Below are 20,008 nucleotides of genomic sequence, written 5' to 3'. Positions count from 1 at the left end.
TGTGCTCAACTATGTGGGGAGAAACATGGACAAACGCAATCCTCTCCTCTGTGTCCATGAACAAAATTGTGCACTTTTTATGTGCAATCGAGAGGAAATGATTTCCCCCATCAGCTTTTAACTTGTGGTGCCAAGGCCAATTGTGACACCCCAGTTATTTTCTAGCTCCGCACAGGCTGGTATTTACTGGTCTCTGGGTCTGGACTGCATTCAAGGTTATCAACACAGCCATTTGCACGATCTATGTTTGTTACTTTTCTTGAGAGAAAGAATGATAAATAATACTTGTGCAAGCAATTGTAGTCTATGTAGTTTGTTGTGATATGGTGCTGCTTAACCTGTATTGGTGTATTTGCTCCAAATGTACTTTTTTTTTTTACTCGTTCGTGGGATGTGGGCATCGCAGGCTGTGCCAGCATTTATTGCCCATCCCTAATTGTCCTTGAAGGTGCAGTTAAGAGTCAACCACATTGCTGTGGGTCTGGAGTCACGTGTAAGCCAGACCAGGTAAGGATGCCGATTTCCTTCTCTAAAGAACATTAGTGAACCAGATGGTTTTTTTAAAAAATGACAATCGACAATGATTTCATGGTCATCATTAGACTTTTAATTCCAGATTTTTACTGAATTCAAATTTCACCATCTACACTGGTGGGATTCGAACCTGGGTCCCCAGAGCATTACTCTGGGTTTCTGGTTTACTCGTCCAGTGATAATACCACTGCGCCACCACCTGCCGCAGTCCAATAGCTGTTTTAGCAACTGTTGGTTTAGTGAACAATATGCAAACAAAATCCTTAATTTTATCTTCCATCTTCTCCAGAGAGCAAATTAACAGAGTGAAAGACTCCGATGATGTTCCCATGGTACTGGTTGGAAATAAGTGTGACCTTCCATCACGGACTGTGGACACCAAGCAAGCACAAGAACTAGCAAAAAGTTATGGAATCCCGTTCATAGAAACTTCAGCCAAAACTAGACAGGTACAAAACCAGTCTTTAATGTGAGGATAGGTGAGAACATACGGCGCAGGTATGGGCCCTGCTCCCCTATTCAATAAGATCGTGGCTGAACTGATTGTAACCTCAACCCCACAATTCTGCCTACACCGATAACCTTTCACTCCCTTCTTAAACAAGAATCTACATAGCTCTGCCGTAAAAATATCCAGAGATCTGCTTACACTACTTTTTGAGAAAAAAGATTCACCACCCTCAGAAATTAATTCTCATCTGTCTTAAATGAGTGACCCATTATTTTTAAATGGTGACACCTAGTTCTAGATCCTTCGACAAGAGGATACACCCTCTCCACATCCATCCTGTCAATACCTCTCAGGATTTCAAAGGTTTTGATCAAAACACCTCTTACTCTTCCAAACTGTAGTGGATACAAACCTAACCTCTAACATTTCCTCATAAGACGACTTGCCCATTCCTGGTATTAGTTTAGTAAATCTTCTCTGAACTGCTTCTAACGGTTTTGCATATTTCGTCAACTAAGTAAACTACTACTGTACACAATACTCCAGATGTGGTGTCTCCAATTCCCTGTACAACTGAAGCATGATGTTCCTATTTTTGTATTTAATTCCATCCCATAAATGATATTCTATTAGCTTTCCTAATTACTTGCTGTACATACAGTAGGACACCCAGATCCCTCTGCAATCTCTCACTATTTAAATAATTTTTTTAATTCATCCTGCCATTATGGACAATTTCACATTTGCCCGCGTTATATTCCATTTGCCAGATTTTTACCCCCTCATTTAATTTAGTGTCCGTTTGTAGCCTCCTTAATCCTCTTCACAATCTACTTTCCTACCTATCTTTGTGCCATCAGCAAATTTAGCAAACAAAGCTTCATTCCCTTCATGCAAATCATTGATATAAATTGTAAAAGGTTGAGCTCCCAGCACTGATCCTGTAGCACACCACTTCTCACCCTGTCAACCAGAAAAATATCAATTTGTGGCAACTGTTTCCTGTTCGCCAGCCAATCTTCAATCCAGGCGAATCCGACCCCCTGCACCATGAGCTTTTATTTTACGCAATAACCTTTGATGTGGCATCTTATCAAATCCCTTCTGGACATACATGCACAGCACATCCACTGGTTCCCCTTGATCCACAGCACATGACTCTGAGTTCCAGTAAATTGGTTAAATACGATTTCCCTTTAACAAAACCATGTTGACTCTGCCTGACTGCCATGAATTTTTCTAAGTGTCCTGCTATGACACTTTAAGAATGGCATCTAATATCTGCTTTCTGTCTCATTCCTTTTTTGAATAAAGGAGTTACATTTGCTATCTTCCAATCTAATGGAACGTTCCCTAAATCTAGGGAGTTTGGGGAAATTAAAATCAATGCATCAATTATCTCATTAGCCATTTCTTTCAAGACCTGAGGGTGAAGTCCATCTAGACCAGGGCATTTTGCAGACCCAACAATTTGTTGAATACCGCCTCCCTGGTGAAAGGAAGAGTACAGGAAAACAAACATCAATTACTATGTTTATGGTAAATGATAAATATTTTCAATCCCTCCTGTTGTGCTCGAGACCCTGATGCCACTGTGTAACCTGTATTGTGCTGATGCTGCTGTGAATTGACAATTTCACCTGTACCCATCCTTACATTTAGGTTTGGCATTTTTTTTTTTTTAAGTGATTGATTCAGTTTTCATTGGAGTCTGTTGTATTTGAAATGAAAATCGCTTATTGTCACAAGTAGGCTTCAATGAAGTTACTGTGAAAAGCCCCTAGTCGCCACATTCCGGCGCCAGTTCGGGGAGGCTGGTACGGGAAGTACTATTTGCTGCAAATAGTACTTTTTATGTTGTGAGAGCTACAGTGGAGCTGCTGGGCTTTCAAAGTGCAGGATTTGTACACTTGCTACAAGGTAAATATCAAACTGATTAACTAAAATTCCCTGCAAAGAAAATCTGTTATGATGAGCAATCAACTGCGAGACTGCATCAATAACTGTGGCCATTGTGCAGCACTACCTAAAAGAATAGCCCCTTCACAGCCCAAGGTTTCGTTGGTTCTTGGGATAGGCAGGCATTTTCTCCAACATTACAGGTTCTGGGCTCAGCTGCTTGGCAATATGAGAGTTGCTTGCACACAATTATGAGGGGCATAGACAGAGTTGATAGTCAGAGGCTTTTCCCCAGGGTAGAGGGGTCAATTACTAGGGCGCATAGGTTTAAGGTGCGAGGGGCAAGGTTTAGAGTAGATGTACGAGGCAAGTTTTTTACACAGAGGGTAGAGGGTGTCTGGAACTCGCTACCGGAGGAGGTGGTGGAAGCAGGGACGATAGTGACATTTAAGGGGCATCTTGACAAATACATGAATAGGATGGGAATAGAGGGATACGGACCCAGGAAGTGTAGAAGATTGTAGTTTAGTCGGGCAGCATGGCCGGCATGGGCTTGGAGGGCCGAAGGGCCTGTTCCTGTGCTGTACATTTCTTTGTTCTATTACAAGCCACCCTGTGTAGATCTTTGCATGAACTACAGAGCAAAATTTTAAATTGTATGGTTCAGCAAAAAATTGAAAACCGTTAAAAGGTTTTAAGAAAACTGAGACTTGGGATCCATTATCTGGATTGTGGGTTTGAGAACATGTGCTCATATATCCACGTTGAATTCTCTGGGACATTATTCTTTGCTGAAAGTTGAGGCATATAAAATGAAAGGCCCAGTGACCTTATTCTGACCATAAGAAACAACACTATCTATCTTAGCCTTAAATATTCACAAGGACTCTGCCCCACAGCTCCCTGTGACAAGGAATTCCAAGACTCTCAACCCTCAGAGACGAAATTGCTCCTCATCTCAGTCCTAAACTGACACCCTTTATTCTGAGACTCCGCCCTCTGGCCCTAGACTCTCCCACAAGGAGAAACATCCTCTCAGTATTTACCCTGTCAGCCCCTTCAGAATCCCCTATGTTTCAATGAGATCACCTCTCATTCTTCTAAATTCCAATGAGTCCCAGCCTGTTTAACCTTTGCTCATAAGACAATCCCTCCACCCCGGGGATCATCCTAGTGAACCTTTTCTGAACCGCCTGCAATTAAATAATATCTTTCCTTAAATAAGGGACCAAAACTGCTGACAGTGCTCCATCCAGGTGTGGTCACACCAGTACCTTGCACAGTTGCAGCAAGACTTCCCGACTCTTAGAATCCAGCCCCTTTGAAATAAGGGGCAACATTCCATTCACCTTCCTGATTACCTGCTGCCCCTGCATGCTAGCTTTCTGTGTTTCGTGTACAAATCCCTTGTGTTGCAGCTTTTTTCCGTGAAATAAAAATGAACACCTTCGCATTTTCCCACATTATACTCCCTTTGACACCTTTTGGTCCACTTACCTAACCTATCAAGATCTCTTCAAACTATTTCTATCCCTCTCACAACAATATGGATTACAAACTATAAACTACAATAAATACTGACCATCTGGACTCACCCAATCAGCAGCTTCCCTGTGTCACTTTCGAATTCTGACATTCCCTCGGGTACTCCGCCTCTGGGTTGAGGGAAGGTGCGCTGGGTTGAGGGAAGGTGCGCTGGGTTGAGGGAAGGTGCGCTGGGTTGAGGGAAGGTGCGCTGGGTTGAGGGAAGGTGCGCTGGGTTGAGGGAAGGTGCGCTGGGTTGAGGGAAGGTGCGCTGGGTTGAGGGAAGGTGCGCTGGGTTGAGGGAAGGTGCGCTGGGTTGAGGGAAGGTGCGCTGGGTTGAGGGAAGGTGCGCTGGGTTGAGGGAAGGTGCGCTGGGTTGAGGGAAGGTGCGCTGAGCTATCCCTTAAGGTTTTCCTGCTGCACTGCTCTGCACCAGATTCACTCTCTTTTTCTCTGACCTCCAGTGCTCTGTAATGTAAGAAATACTTAAAGTCCCTTTATTACAATCCCAAGCCCCATTAGTGGCTTGGATACTGGACCAAAATCCAATATTTTAGTTTATTTGTAAGACTGGAAAGAATGATTCACTCCAGAAGTGATTACATGAAAAAATAGGATTTCATACCCCAAAAAAACAGCTTACAATTGCTCCTTAACACTGCTATACAATTTCCCACTAAACAACAGGAAAAGAAACATGCTGCTTTCAATCTTAAAATTAGCAGGGCACAGAGTAACACTTGCATTGCAGAACACATTTGGGCCCCGGTTAGAACCCCTGCAGATACAGGCCGAATATCTTCAAATAGGTGCTTCGATTGGGTTGTTGCAGCCTCTTCCTTGTCTTCAGACAAGACTGCTCTGCTTTAAAATATTATTACATTTTTTAAAAAACTGTCCAACTGCGAAAGAATTGTGGACTCGGGGTCAGAATGATCAGCATTCGGTCAGGATGATCAGAATTCAGCTGCTCTCTCTCACTCAAAGCTTTTCCAAAACTCCCCGTCTCTCTGGTCTCCACCCAGCAATGACCTAATCTCTCCAAGCTGAAAAAAACAAATTAACTTTGCAGGCTACAAAAGCACATTAACTCCCCAGGGACCTCCCCAGTCAAAACCTATTCCTCTGGTCAATTTCACTGGTTTCCTAGAAGCAAAACAAAATCCTTTTTAAAACCATGACCACTGCAGCCAAACACACAATACCTTTTAACATATCCCAATTTTTAGAAGCCAATATTTCTAAAATCCTCTAATCATCACACCTTATGCTCCAAATTCCCTAAGACCTTACTTTTATTTTAAAGAGCAGAAGTACTCGCCAATCTGAGAAAAGAAGAAACTGATCACCTCCTCCCTCTTTCATCTCACTCCGTTTCACTAAACTTGAATGATCTTTATTATCGTCACAAGTAGGCTGACACCGCAATGAAGTTACTGTGAAAAGCCCCTAGTCGCCACATTCCGGTGCCTGTTCGGGTACACAGACTGAGAATTCAGAATGTCCAAATTACCTCATAGCACATCTTTCGGGACTTATGGGAGGGAACCGGAGCACCCAGAGGAAACCCACACAGACACGGGGAGAACTGCCAACTGCACTCTGATGCAACACGGCAACCCTCCTTTTATGGGTCCTAATACAAGGCTTCTGAAAGAGGAGTTTGCACATTCTCCCGGTGTCTGATTGGGTCTCACCCCCACAACCCAAAATGATGTGCAGGGTAGGTGGGCTGGCCACGCTAAATTGCCCCTTAATTGGAAAAAAATAATTTTTTAAAAAAACTTTTAGCTTCAAAACCAGCTTTTTGATCCCGAGATCGGCATGAATAATTCACTTCCTTAACAAAGAAAGGACAATGCAGCTCAGAAACATTAAGCATCCCTGATGAAGGAGCTGTGATCTGAAAGTTAGTGATTCGAAACAAACCTGTTGGACTTTAACCTGGTTTGTAAGACTTCTTACTATTATAATCTCTGGCAGCACCATCCTGGTGAAACTTTTTAAATTCTGAAGTGGCCTCCTCACCCTGATCTGCTCTGTCTGACAGCTAATGAGCAGTCCAGGCAATTCAGTGAAGGATCAATGCAGGAACACTTTCCCTTTCCTAACATCTGCTCTCTCTGCCTGATGCCTTTGAACTCAAGCACTGTTTGAAGCTGTTTGAAGTGTTAGAGCCTTCCTCCAAAGCCCTCATCACTTCAAATCTCTTGAAAAACTTTGAAATGTTGAGCATCCATTCAATTTCATGGAGCAGTACCTTTCACTAACCTGTGATTGACCTAATGATTCAGCCACAGCAGCTGGGAGGGGGATTGTTTATTTATCTTACCCTTCATGCTTGAATGTATTTTAAGTACCCTCCATTGATCCTAACCACAATGTTTATCAATACTCTTGTTATGATTTACAGCTCTTGACCGCTCCAACAATACTAAGTGGTTTCACTTCCTCTTTTGTAATTGTAAGACGTACTTGGCATTGTTGATGTGATAGCCTGCTATGGCAGTGGCTTGGGAGTGGAGACTAGGGATTGGTCTGCTGCCCAGTGCCAATCCTGTTTTTTGACCAAAGCTCCATTCTCTGCTCGAATGGGATTCCTAATTGCAGTGGCGGAGAAGAATCCCAGCCTTCATCTCCAGTTCTCTCACCAAACATCTGCCGTTTTATAACCTCTCTCTCTTTCTCTCTTTCTTTCTCCCTCCCAATTACTGTGACCATAGTGAATAAACATTTTGAACTACCGTTACTTGAGGTGATCTGACAATCTCACATCTAAAATTTATAAATTTAATCCTACCAACTAAAAGTTACTTCGAACAAGTATGATAAAACATGAAACGGGATTATATCATAGAATGAATACGCACTGTAATTTGTTTCACCTTGTGTTTCCCAACACTACGCTTTAGTGTAATACCAATGTCCACAACTGAGGTGGAGGCAGCCTGCTGAGTGCTATGCCATTGCCTGAGATTACCTTTGCTACAGTAGCCCCGTCCTGCTGAGGGTTTCCGGCACAGGTGCATTTTTACTCCCGCATTGGCAGAGAGGAGGACCGATGGCACTCTTAGATTGCCCTGAGAAGCCCTGGGGTGGCTGGCTGGCACTCCTTGGTGCACGATGCCACCTGTTCTAGAAAAGCACCTGGTGGGAGACTGAGATGCTTCATTCCCCTCTCACCTAGCCACCACTGTATAGAGTCCATGGCAGAGTAATGGAATGCAGATCCAAGCGCATATTCAGCAACCACTGAGTACTCAGCTGGCCCTGACATTTCATGGCAGTACTAAAATGGCCTGGAGAGAACCTGCACAGAGGCATTGCTAAACCATGTGGCCACTTGTTGCCGTCTTTGAGACATCACTCCAAAATAGCAAGTGGTAGGAGCAGTTGTAGTTATACAGGGGAGGGGGAGAAGATGGTAACAGCAGTTGAGATTACCAAGAGGAGAAAGAAGAGGGGTAGCAACAGTTGCCAAGTGGGGGGAGAATCTGAATGTTCTTGCATCAGCTGTAGTCTCTAAGTATCCACTCAGTCAGAATAATGTAGCTGGATTGCAGGGAACGAATGCCTGTCTGGGTGCCCTTTAAATATGCCACCTAAATCATCAACCCCATGAGATAACAGCGGGGCTATCAACCTGCTGCCTGCCCCCACCACCCGCATAACTGGCTGGGCACATCATCCATAAATATTTTAATTGGCTGACCGCCACATCATTGCATATGGCCAGGTATCCCATGCAGTTTTAGTGCTACTGTCCAGGCATCTGGCCTACATTTTTCCATCTTTTTACCTATTCTGCTACCCTGGGCGGGGTTCTCCCATACCCGGCGGGACGGAGTGGCGTGAACCACTCCGGTGTCGGGCCGCCCCAAAGGTGCGGAATCCTCCGGCCGGCGGGATGGGGGCCTGGTGCCACGCCAACCGGCGCCGACGGGCCTCCGCCGGCTGGCGCATGCGCGGCAGTGCCAGCATGTGCTGGCGTCATCCCCATGCATGCGCACATGGAGTCACTTCTGCACCGGGAATGGCGGATGACCATGGCCTCGTGCGGAAGGAATAGAGTGCCCCCACGGCACAAGCCCGCACGCAGATCGGTGGGCCCCGACCGCGGGCCACACCACCGTAGGGGCACGTCCCGTGGCCAGATCCCCCTGCGACCCACCAAGAACCCCGGAGCGTGTCCGCGCCGCCAGGTCCCGCTGGTAAGGGACCAACTCCAATTTACGCCAGGACCGACATGGAACGGGCGGGACTTCGGCCCATCGTGGGCCAGAGAATCCAGACAGCCCTGGGGCCCATTGAGTCGCGCCGGACCCCACCATTCTCCAGGGCGGGCGGCGCGACTCACGTCACGCAGGTTTTTTGGGGGGCGGGAGAATTGGGAGGACGGCGGGGGCGAGATTCACGCCGACCCCCGGCGATTCTCCCACCCGGCGTGGGGTCGGAGAATCCCGCCCCCTGTCTCTATATCTTGACTTTTATAATCATCCATGCTGTTGCCAACTCTAGTTTTTTCTACTCAGCAAATGCTGCATTCCTGTGCCCAAGTCCAGAATGAACCAGCCTTGGTTTTGGCATTATTCCGGTTATAGGTTCAAGCCTGTTCCAGCCTCTGAACATTGGTTTGACATTAAGCAGGCTTGTCTAATTGAAGTAGTACTACTGATCCCTGCGCTCTGTTTGCATTTTGTGAGAGTCTCTTGGTCAGGCTACCTTCATTGTGGATGGAAAAGCAGTGGAATAAATCAGTTGTCCCGTACTACTAGGCATAGAAAAAAAGATGCCCAAGTATAAAACCTCTTCACTTGCAGCAAATAAAACTGAACCCAGCATTAACCAATAACGTTTGCCATTTCTAACCCTCCTTTAATCCCAAGTGTTGGAGTGTATGTTAAACAGCTGTTCAGTTTATGTACTCCAACTTATTGTAACAAAGAATGTAAGCATTGTTTGTATCTTGTCTCCCTCTAATCCACATCCTTGCAATTCCAGGGTGTGGAAGATGCGTTCTATACATTGGTGCGAGAAATTCGTAAATACAAAGAGAAGATCAGTAAAAATGGTAAAAAGAAGAAAAAACCCTCCAAAAAAAAGTGCATTATTCTTTAAAATAATAATGTGCAAGACTTGTGATCCAAAACTCCAAAGACTGTGTATCAGAGAAGGAAGAAAACAAATTGGAGTATAATATCTCCTCCCCACTGAAAGGTGAACAAATGCAGAAAAAAATCAGAAAGCTAGAAATGTTGGGGTTTTTGCTTTTTAAACATCCAGGTTCTCATTAATGTTGCAAATTATTTACAGTATGAAACAAAAACATAACCTTTGTGGAACCATTCAGCTTTTGCAATGCCACATGGTGGTGAACATTTTTAATTAGGACATCAAGCACCTGTGAGAAAATCAGAATACTGGATTCCAAAGCTGATCTTCCGAATTATATAGAAAACATGTACCCTGCCTCAATATCTTTGCTAATTCCAAACTTTTAACACAATGCAAGTTGAAAGATGCTTGGATAGTTTGTACTATGGTCTGATGGTCTCATTAAGAAAACAGACAGAACTCCTTTCAGAAGCAATCAGTGGCAGATAGTGAACAGTATATCATTTTATTCTGCTGGCCTAACACATTCTCTCCCATCCCATCGTATTATTTAAACACCTGCTACCCAACACAACAGATTCCACATAAACAAGCCCTGTATGTTAGTTGTGCTGATGCTATTGAGGAATATTAAATAGCTATGATGTTTAATACAAATGTGAAAAGAGCTAAAGATCTTGGACACGAGTTTCCATGGATACGATCTGGATATCCAGTACTTTAAAAAGAAACTGTGATCTGATTTGAGTGCAGACAGGTTGAAGATGTGTAAGTATATGTGGCTGCTTTTGTGTTTTTGTGCCAAATTTGTGAGCTGATTGAAAATGTTCCACATTCTGGAAGATGGCTGGCTAGATGAAGAGTTGGACTCTGGATTCCAAAGGGCCGTCGGCATGGCCAATCTCCAATCCTGCTAATTGCCATTGAGCAAGATTCCTAGATCCCCACTTGGATCAGTCAGTAGAACACTGTATCAAGGCACACTCCCTCCAAGTACACAGGAGATGTAGTTCCATTTCACAAAATCCCTTTCTATAGATGTACAGCTTCTGGAAATTGTTCACATTGCTGTTAATGATGACTATAAAGTCTGAGGCCTAAATTGTTCCTCCTTCACAAAGGAAACATTATTGTAGTGGGAGATAGCAATGAGAAGTTCTTCAAAATAAAGGAGACATATAAATCTTCAAGTAGCTGGTAAACAGCTGCCATCTGCTGTATGTTACACACATTTTAACCTCTCCAATTATAATAAAGCCATTTAAGATCAAACTGAACAAGATCCTTGTAAGAACATTCTACAAATGTTCCAATTTGTCATTCTAATAACTTCACTCAAAAATAATCAATAATGTATTTAGTAAAAGTAAGTAAAAGGAGAAATGCCTAATCTTCCCGACAAATCAGGCTTTGATCTCCTTGGCCATGCATTCGTGTGAGGCAGGGACCAAAGAACTGGAAATTCATTTTTTTAAAGTCATTAGTGAAGGTGGGGAAATCAGTTCCAACTGTTCAATTTGAACTTTCTAATTTACCAAATAAATTCCCCCTTTGTATAATTGCATAACTAGTAACTCAAGGAAGATCTGCAATTGTTCTTTATCCAGAACAAAAGTATAGTTGCTGTAGCCAATGGAGTAAATATAAACTCCGACTGTAAAAAACATGATGTTGTGTCTCCTCCTTTTGTGCATTAAATACTGTGTAACTCTGGTTATCCCCTCCATATCCAGGATAATGTCTGTAACTTTTTATTTAGTGTATCAACCATTTGATTTGTTCCTCACTTAATCTACCAACTGGGCATAATACACGTGAGACTGTCCTGATGAGAAGTCAAAAAAAATATTGGGTGGAATTTTCCCAAGGGGAGGCAGGTTTTGGGTATGTGTGGGGACTTAATTAAATCTAAAATTGATCCTGCTCTCTCCCGGGTTTCACTGGAGTGGGTTCTGAGGCAAGCGGGATTATCCACTGATCTGCTGGAAAACCAGGTAAGATATTTAAGCTAATTAAGGACTGTTTTAACCCTCAATTCTGGGTTTAGCAGCCAGGGCGCTTGCTGCTTGACATGTCGAGGTCAGCCAGGTGGTCAGCAGCCACACTAAAATTGACAAAGCTGATTAATTGGTTAAACTGAAGAACTCGAGTGAAGACCCAGGTGAGTGGCTGCTGTTTACAGCACTTCTTCTCTGAGAGAATGTTGTTACTGCTTGACTGGTGATTTTCGACTTCTCGGAAGATTTACTTGTCCAGCACTTCACTCACGTTCAGCTGAATTTACCTGCTGCCAGCCTTCAGAAAAGCATTTGTAGCAGCTTTTGTAGCGCCACCTTGTACCTCCAAGGAAGCAGGAACAACCCAAGTAGCAACACCAGATTCACGATCGTCCACTGGGCAGAGGGAATTGATATTTGGGTTCAGCTGGAAGGAAGGGAGAAGCCCCCCCCAGACGAGGTATACAAGCAGAGGATCATCTCCCTCAATATTGGATTGGATTTGTTTATTGTCACATGTACCGAGGTACAGTGAAAAGTATTGTTCTGCGTACAGTTCAGACAGATCATTCCGTGGAAGAAAAAATACATAGGGCAAACACAATGTAAATACATAGACACAGGCATCAGGTGAAGCATACAGGAGTATAGTACTATTCAGTAGAGATGTGTGAAGGGATAAGATCAGTCCATAAAAGGGTCATTTAGGAGTCTTAACAGTGGGAAAAAGCTGTTTTTGAATCTTAATGCGTGTTCTCAGACTTTTGTATCTCCTGCTCGATGGAAGAAGTTGGAAGTGAATAAGCCAGGTGGGAGGGGTCTTTGAATTTTCTGCCCGCTTTCCCCAGACGGGGGAGGTGTAGATGGAGTCAATGGATGGGAGGCGGGTTTGTGTGATGGACTGGGCGGTGTTCATGACTCTAGTTTCTTAAGTTGCCATACCAGGCTGTGATGCAGCCAGATAGGATGCTTGTTATGGTGCATCTGTAAAAGTTGATAAAGAGTCAATGTGGATATGCCGAATTTCCTTAGTTTCCTGAGAAAGCATAGATGCTGTTGTGCTTTCTTGGTCGTATCGTCGCGTGATTGTTGGTGGTGTGCACGCCTAGGAATTTGAAGCTGTCAACCTTCTCCACCTCAGCCTGTTGATGCAGATAGGGGTGAGCACAATACTTTGCTTCCTGAAGTCAATGACCAGCTCTTTAGTTCTGCTGACATTGAGGGATAGATTGTTGTTGCACCACTCCACTAGGTTCTCTATCTCCCTCCTGTATTCTGACTCATCGTAGTTCGAGATCCGACTGAGTACGGTCAAGTCACCAGTAAACGGGTTGATGCAGTTGGAGCTACTTTTTACCACACAGTCGTGTGTGTATAGGGAGTAGCTAAGTACGCAGCCTTGCTGGGCCCCGGTATTGAGGACTATCATTGAGGAGGTGCTGTTTATCCTTACTGATTATGGTCTGTGGGTCAGAAAGTCGAGGATCCAGTTGCAGAGTGTGGAGCCAAGTCCTCAGTTCTGGAGCTTTGATACAAGCTTGGCTGAGATTATGGTGTTGAAGGCAGAGCTGTAGTCAATAAATAGGAGTCTGATGTAGGAGTCCTTGTTTTCAAGATGCTCCAGGGATGAGTGTAGGGCCAGGGAGATGGCATCTGCTGTGGAGCAGTTGTGGTGGTATGTGAATTGCAGTGGATCTAGGCATTCTGGGATTATGGCGTTGCTGTGCCTCATGATCAACCTCTCAAAGTACTTCATTATGATCAATGTCAAGGCCACCAGACAATGGTTGTTGAGGCACTTGCCTGGTTCTTCTTTGACACCGGTATGATGATGGTTTTCTTGAAGAAGGTGGGGACCTCAGAACGGAGTAGGAAGGGGTTGAAGATATCCTGAGCAGCCGTGCCTCAGATTCTCAAGGCAAGATGCCGCTGGTACCTTCAGCCTCCTTGAACAAGACCTCTTCCCAGTGCAGCAGGTGGGCAGTGCCAAGTAAGCTGCATGTCGCTGGAGGACTATTCCCCCAACCCCATAGAACATAGAACAATACAGCGCAGTACAGGCCCTTCGGCCCACGATGTTGCACCGAAACAAAAGCCATCTTCTGAGTCTGTCTCTTGCTGCAGAGAGATATCGGTATTTGTAATGACTTGTATGGAGAGGAGGAAATGACAACATTTTGGAAGGTGACTGTGAGGCATGGGTGTGAGAGGGCAACAGAATGAGTGTTAGCATTGGTTGCTCAGATGATGACATAAGGTGCCTTCACGGAGAGAATGTGACTGGCGCTACATAGTGTGTTGACCTGAGGTGTTCTGTGCAGGAGTCTGCTGGGAAAGTGTGTGTGGGGCTTGGCAACAGAAGTGTATGTCACATCCATCATATCCTGGATTTTCTTCATGTACTCTCCTGTTTGTGGAGATATCGCTGCTGGTTTACTCTGCCACTTGCATCCATGCCTGCTTGGTTTGAGAAACTGGCTTCTGCGTCCTTGGGAGAGTTCATCTCACTACAGTCTCCGGGTAAGAGAGAGACGCCAGGGAGCAGCCATCCCAGCTCTCCATTCCTGTGGCGGTTGAAGCCTCAAATCCAGGAGTTGGTAAGCCGCTTTGACCTATGCGTGGTTCTATTAGAAATACTTTGATAAAATGGACATCATTCCGCCCACCTTTCATGAGTGGCTAGGGAATTTGGAGATGGGATAGCAATGCGTGGGTCAATTGAGTCTCAACAAAGCTCACTCCATCTATCAACAGGTTGCTGACCCATACAACGATCCTGTCATTTCGTCAGTCAAGTGTTTCATTCTGTTTTGATGTCTGATTTAGTTTAAATTTAGATACAAATTAGTCCATGCCCTAATGTGAAGAGTTATTCTGAGTATATTATATCCATTGATGCACTGAAATCCAATAAGTTACTTTATGAAGAGGGTGCTATAATAAGTTATTTTGATGACATGAAATGGCATTTGTTGTCTTTATAGGATGTGGTTAAACAGGGAATGTTTAATGATTTGTCGCCAATAAAAAAACCTTACAATAATGTATTTTGCAAGTTTATGGAAACTACATAACAAATGTTTTAGGAATTTTGATTTTTGGTCCTCTGCCAGTATTCACCCAATTATACGATTTGTGACACAAGTAAAATATCTATTTAAATCTAATTTTGTTTTGCACTTAAGCAGGTAGATTTTTTTATATTACATGGCTGTTAGATTATTAGAGATGAATCAGGAAAAAGAAACATGCTCAGTCTTTTAGTAAAAGATAGTAATGAATTAAACACCGTGGATTTCACTTTTTCATAAAAAAAACATTTGTTACACATACATTTTGTCAATTTCTACAGATTTTTAAAAGGAGTTTAATGTACAAAGTATGCACATTGTGAAATCCTCCGAATAGAAAAATTGTAAATATCACAGCAGTAGCTGCATAGAATGATGAGCAAGACATTTGATCTTAAAAAATCAGCTTGTATCAAGTCACCTTGTCAGGAGGCTATGGGTTCAAGCACGAAACCCGAGTGTAGTTCTTGGGGAGAGCTAAATTTATCGGTGTCATATTTTGCGTGAAAGGTTAAACAGAAGCTCCAATCCAGAAATGCAGGTGAATATAAAATATACTAAGGCTTTATTCATCAGGCCTGGGAGGTTATTTACCAGTGGCCCATAAACTCTACCAGCTATTGTTGGGAAAATTGCCAGCCTTGCCACCATAACAGTACTTCTAAACTATTTCTCTGATGTATTTTAGAATGTGACAAGACACTAAAAATCCAATTATTTTCTTCATGGAGAAGGGGAATACATAGTACAGCAAAACCAACTTAAACCATTGTTCATCAGTTTTTTGGGGAAAGGAGTGAACTAAATTAAACCATGCAAATGGAAATTAACTTTATTTCACAGAGCATTCATAATTTAACTGTATTTCCATTTTAAAGTTACCTAAATTGTATAAAAATTAAAGAACGGTTCAACCTTTGAATCCTTTTATTTGATGAAAGATTGGGCATGATTCGACCACCACGTTGTGCCAGGAGGGAGCCATGTGCAACCGTGAATCTCAGGAAATCTGGCTTTGCGGCAGGTGCCGGGTCACCCGACTAGCTATGCCCGCCGCTATCTGGATCATGCCGAATTATATTTAAGTTAGCCATTAGGCCCATTTAAATATTCCAAAGCTGCATTTACCCGGCATCCGGAAGTCACTGAAGGTAAAGGAAGATAGGAAGAGTTTTTTTCAATATGTAAGAGAGAGGCAAAAGTAGACATTGGGCCACTGGAAAATGTGGCTGGAAAAGTAATAGGAAACAAAGAAATGGCAGACAAACTGAATAGTTACTTTACATCAGTCTTCACGGTGGAAGACACCAGTGGGATGCTAGAGCTCCAGGGGGCAGAGATGAGTGCAGTGACCATTACTGAGGAGGTGGTTCTGGGGAAGCTGAAAGGTCTGAAGGCGGATAAATCACCTGGACCGGATGGACTACACCCCAGGGTCCTAAAAGAGATAGCTGAGGAGATGGTGGAGGCATTGGTGATCTTTCATGAATCACTGGAAGCAGGAAGGGTCCCAGAGGACTGGAAAGTGGCTAATGTAACACCGCTGTTAAAGAAGGGAGGGAGGCAGAAGACTGGAAATTATAGGCCAGTTACCAATGACTTCGGTCATTGGTAAGATTTTAGAGTCCATTATTAAAGATGAGATCGTGGAGTACTTGGAAGTGCATGATAAAATATGACTGAGTCAGCACGGCTTCGCAAAGGGAGGTCATGTCTGATAAATCTGTTAAGAGTTCTTTGAGGAAGTAACAAGGAAGCTAGACAAAGGAGATCCAGTGCTCGTGATTTATTTAGATTTCCGGAAGGCCTTTGACAAGGTGCCGCATAGGACACTGTTAAATAGGTTCAGAGCCCATGGTATTCAAGGTAAGATTCTGGCATAAACAGGATTGGCTGACTGGCAGAAGGCAGAGAGTGGGGATAAAGGGGTCTTTTTCAGGATGGCAGCCGGTGACTAGTGGTGTATCTCAGGGATCGGTGCTGGGACCACAACTTTTCACAATATACATTAATGATCTGGAGGAAGGAACTGAAGGCACGGTTGCTAAGTTTGCAGATGATACAAAGATCTGTAGAGGGACAGGTAGTATTGAGGAAACAGGCGGGCTGCAGAAGGACTTGGACAGGCTAGGAGAGTGGGCAAAACAGTGGCAGATGAAATACAATGTGGAAAAGTGTGAGGTTATGCACTTTGGAAGGAGAAATGGAGGCATAGACTATTTTCTAAATGGGGAAATATTTAGGAAATCAGAAGCACAAAGGGACTTGGGAATCCAAGTTCACGATTCTCTTAAGATTAACGTGCAGGTTCAGTCGGCAGTTAGGCAGGCAAATGCAATGTTAGCATTCATGTCGAGAGGGCTAGAATACAAGACCAGGGATGTACTTCTGAGCTATATAAGGCTCTTGTCAGACCCATTTGAAGTATTGTAAGAGGTTTTGGGCCCTGTAAATAAGGAAGGATGTGCTGGCCTTGGAAAGGCTCCAGAGGAGGTTCACAAAAATGATCCCTGGAATGAACAGTTTGTCGTATGAGGAGCGATTGAGGACTCTGGGTCTGTACTAATTGGAGTTTAGAAGGATGAGAGGAGATCTTATTGAAACTTACAAGATACTGCATGGCCTGGATAGAGTGGACGAGGAGAGAATGTTGCCACTTGCAGGAAAAACTAGAAGCAGAGGACACGATCTCAGACTAAAGGAACGACCCTTTAAAACAAAGATGAGGAGGAATTTATTCAGCCAGAGAGTGGTAAATCTGTGGAACTCTTTGCGCAGAAGGCTGTGGAGGCCAAATCACTGAGAGTCTTTAAAACAGATAGATAGGTTTTTGTTCAATAAGGGGATCAGGGGTTATGGGGAGAAGGCAGGAGAATGGGAATGAGAAAAATGTCAGCCATGATTGAATGGTGGAGCAGACTCGATGGGCCGAGTGGCCTAATTCTGCTTCTATGTCTTATGGTTGCTTCGGCAAGGCCTCAACTGGACGGCAATTTGTACTGGTTTCCACAAGCATGGACCAGGCATGATTGCCACTCCGGAGAGTCTCGGAGGCCATTGGAGCTCGCTGGATGGTTGGGGTCGGGTCCAATGCTCATGTGCCAGGAGCACTACCCAGATGCCAGGTTGGCACTGCAAAGGGCCAGGGCCTGAGGGGGCCATGTCCATGAAAGGGGGGGTATAAAGAAGGGGGGGGGGGGGGAGGTTAAGGGGCCTCATAAAGGTTGGGAGATGAGGAAAAGGTTCTGAAAGGGTGGGTGGGGGGGGCTTGAAAGGGGGAACCTCAGCGATCCCATGGCAGGGTATCCGCACATGGGGGCGGGGTTGGGGATAATGCCCATGCCTGTGGAGGGGGGGGGTGACATTGCCCGAGGGTGGGAGGTATGCGGGACCTTCAAGCTCACAGAAATCAGATCACCCTTTCAAAATGGTGCCCCAATCTCCCACTGTAGATAAAATGTCAAAGTGTTGGCTGGACCGGGATGAAACTTCCCCCAGGCCCCAAAAAATGACTTAAGTGCAGGTGAATACCGGTCTGGTTCTCACCCAAGAAGCCATCAGGAAACACCCCGCTCAAAATGACACTTGGAACACTTTTGGGTGAATCGCGCCCACTGTTACTTCAATTTAATATTTTAAAAATAAATTCCCTGAAAACACATGGCCTGCTGCATAAGATTTGCTTTGAATTGGGATGATAAAAATGTGCATTAAGGTTCTCCTGCTAAAAGGGGGAGTTCTCTACCCGTTCTCCGGACCCACTGCAGTGAATGGGAGATTTGGCTGAGCGCCAAATTCCCCGTTCTCACTGGCAGCTGGCAATGGGGCTGATTGCAACGCAGAATCCCGGCCCAAAGCAGAGTCAGCCGATGATGAAACAAAGCAAATGGAAAGCTTCCCTACTGCCTCCCCTAACCCAGATCAGTTATTTAGAGAATCAATAAAAACTAAAGTAGTTGGGCTGGGTTTCCAATTATTGGCATAAATTAATGAAATAGCCTGTACTATCATGTTTCTTAAAGGCAGTGAGAGAACTTGTAGGGGAGAATGTGAGGAAGAAGTATTTTACGCAGTGAGTGGCAATAAACTGCCCACCATGGTGGTGGAAACAGAGACAATGAATGATTACAAAAGGAAATTGGGCGGGCACTGATTGAATTGCTCTGGGTAGCTTGCATAGATCTCTGTGCTGTAATTACTGGAGCACTTGATCTGGTAAAATAATATGTACAGGTACCAAGGGAAATTAACATGTTAAGAATGGTTTAGAGCAGTAACTTGTTAAAATTAGGTTAAAATGTAAAAGTGGTTGTTTATTTCAAAGAGTACAATGATTGCTTCAAACAGGTGGTGGAGCTCTATGCCGTAGCCTGATCTGAGGGCAAAGTAAGGCTTTCACTACGGACCAGAAGTTGTTATCAGTACATTCTGCAAATTGGTGCTTCTGACAAGACCAGGGTAATGAGGAGAAAAGGCTAAAAATTGCCACAACCATCATTGTGAAAACCACCAGAAGACAGACGAGACTTATGTTCTTAACCTGAGAACAAAACCGAGTGAACAGGGCCGACTGGTCTTCATATCTAGAGAGAGAGAGAAAAAAAATGCCAATTCCAATACTGTATCAGGACTGGTCTAAAGAAATAAATGCAGAATGTTATTTTCTAAAGCATACTGCAAGTTTCCTAAATTGCAATTTTTATAATATATCTTCAGTAATATTACAAATTAAGTCACAGGTCAATCATCTTATGTCTTCACACATCCAGAGCAACATGGCTGCTGATGCTCAGCTTTGCAAATGATATGCTCCGAGTAATGTAATTATCATGGATTATACTGCACACCTCTGGCGAGGTTTATACAACTATTGCTCACGTGTAAATAAGCAATGTATTTAGTACTGGTACTAATACAATATAGTATACTGAAGAATTTAATTTTTGTTGACCACTCAAATTCTTGTTAGATACTGCCCTGCAGAAGAAAGCAGCTACATTGATCAAACATCAATTTCATTGTTGCTGAATCTATCAACTGTCTTTCAGGTCATAAAAAAACATCTTGCATTCACTAATTTTGCCCTTATGAAAACACCAGACATAAGAATAGAAAATGATGAAAATACTCAGCAGGTCAGGTAGCGTCTGTTTAATCTGATATGTTCACCTCTTTTCTCTCTCTGTCTGTTGCCTGACCTTCTACACATTTTTAGTTTGCTTTTGTAAAAATACCAGACAACAGTCAGTGAATCATTCATATAAACTAGGCTATTGGCAACAACCGCCAGCTATAAGTTATATTGTCACTATTTCCATTAATGTTAATATTCCTGAATTGCAAATTTATAATCCTAAACAATCTTACAATAACTGAGACCTTCACTGCTTTGAACACAAAGGTCAAGGATAAGGAAA

At 43.6% G+C, this 20,008-nt stretch overlaps 2 protein-coding genes across 3 annotated transcripts in view; one reads left to right on the top strand and one right to left on the bottom strand.

Annotated features, from left to right (window-relative positions):
- Nucleotides 1-14,563, top strand: part of LOC140404109 (GTPase KRas-like) — a 33,974-nt gene extending 19,411 nt beyond the window's left edge. The window contains exons 4-5 of one of the 2 annotated variants that reach the window (XM_072492529.1): nucleotides 824-1,013; nucleotides 9,410-14,563. In XM_072492529.1, coding sequence (XP_072348630.1) covers nucleotides 824-1,007 — 184 coding nt within the window. In that variant the 3' untranslated portion in view covers nucleotides 1,008-1,013; nucleotides 9,410-14,563. The remainder of the gene's footprint in view (nucleotides 1-823; nucleotides 1,014-9,409) is intronic. The other variant, XM_072492527.1, reaches the window with a different exon arrangement.
- Nucleotides 14,564-18,883: 4,320 nt separating this feature from the next.
- LOC140403801 (uncharacterized) overlaps nucleotides 18,884-20,008 on the bottom strand; it is a 41,075-nt gene continuing 39,950 nt past the window's right edge. The window contains exon 6 of the mRNA XM_072491960.1: nucleotides 18,884-19,174. Coding sequence (XP_072348061.1) covers nucleotides 18,931-19,174 — 244 coding nt within the window. The 3' untranslated portion in view covers nucleotides 18,884-18,930. The remainder of the gene's footprint in view (nucleotides 19,175-20,008) is intronic.

The sequence above is a fragment of the Scyliorhinus torazame genome, chromosome 29 (genome assembly GCF_047496885.1).
Source record: "Scyliorhinus torazame isolate Kashiwa2021f chromosome 29, sScyTor2.1, whole genome shotgun sequence".
In the NCBI taxonomy this organism is placed as follows: domain Eukaryota; kingdom Metazoa; phylum Chordata; class Chondrichthyes; order Carcharhiniformes; family Scyliorhinidae; genus Scyliorhinus; species Scyliorhinus torazame.
This window is presented reverse-complemented; position numbering and strand designations above follow the sequence as displayed.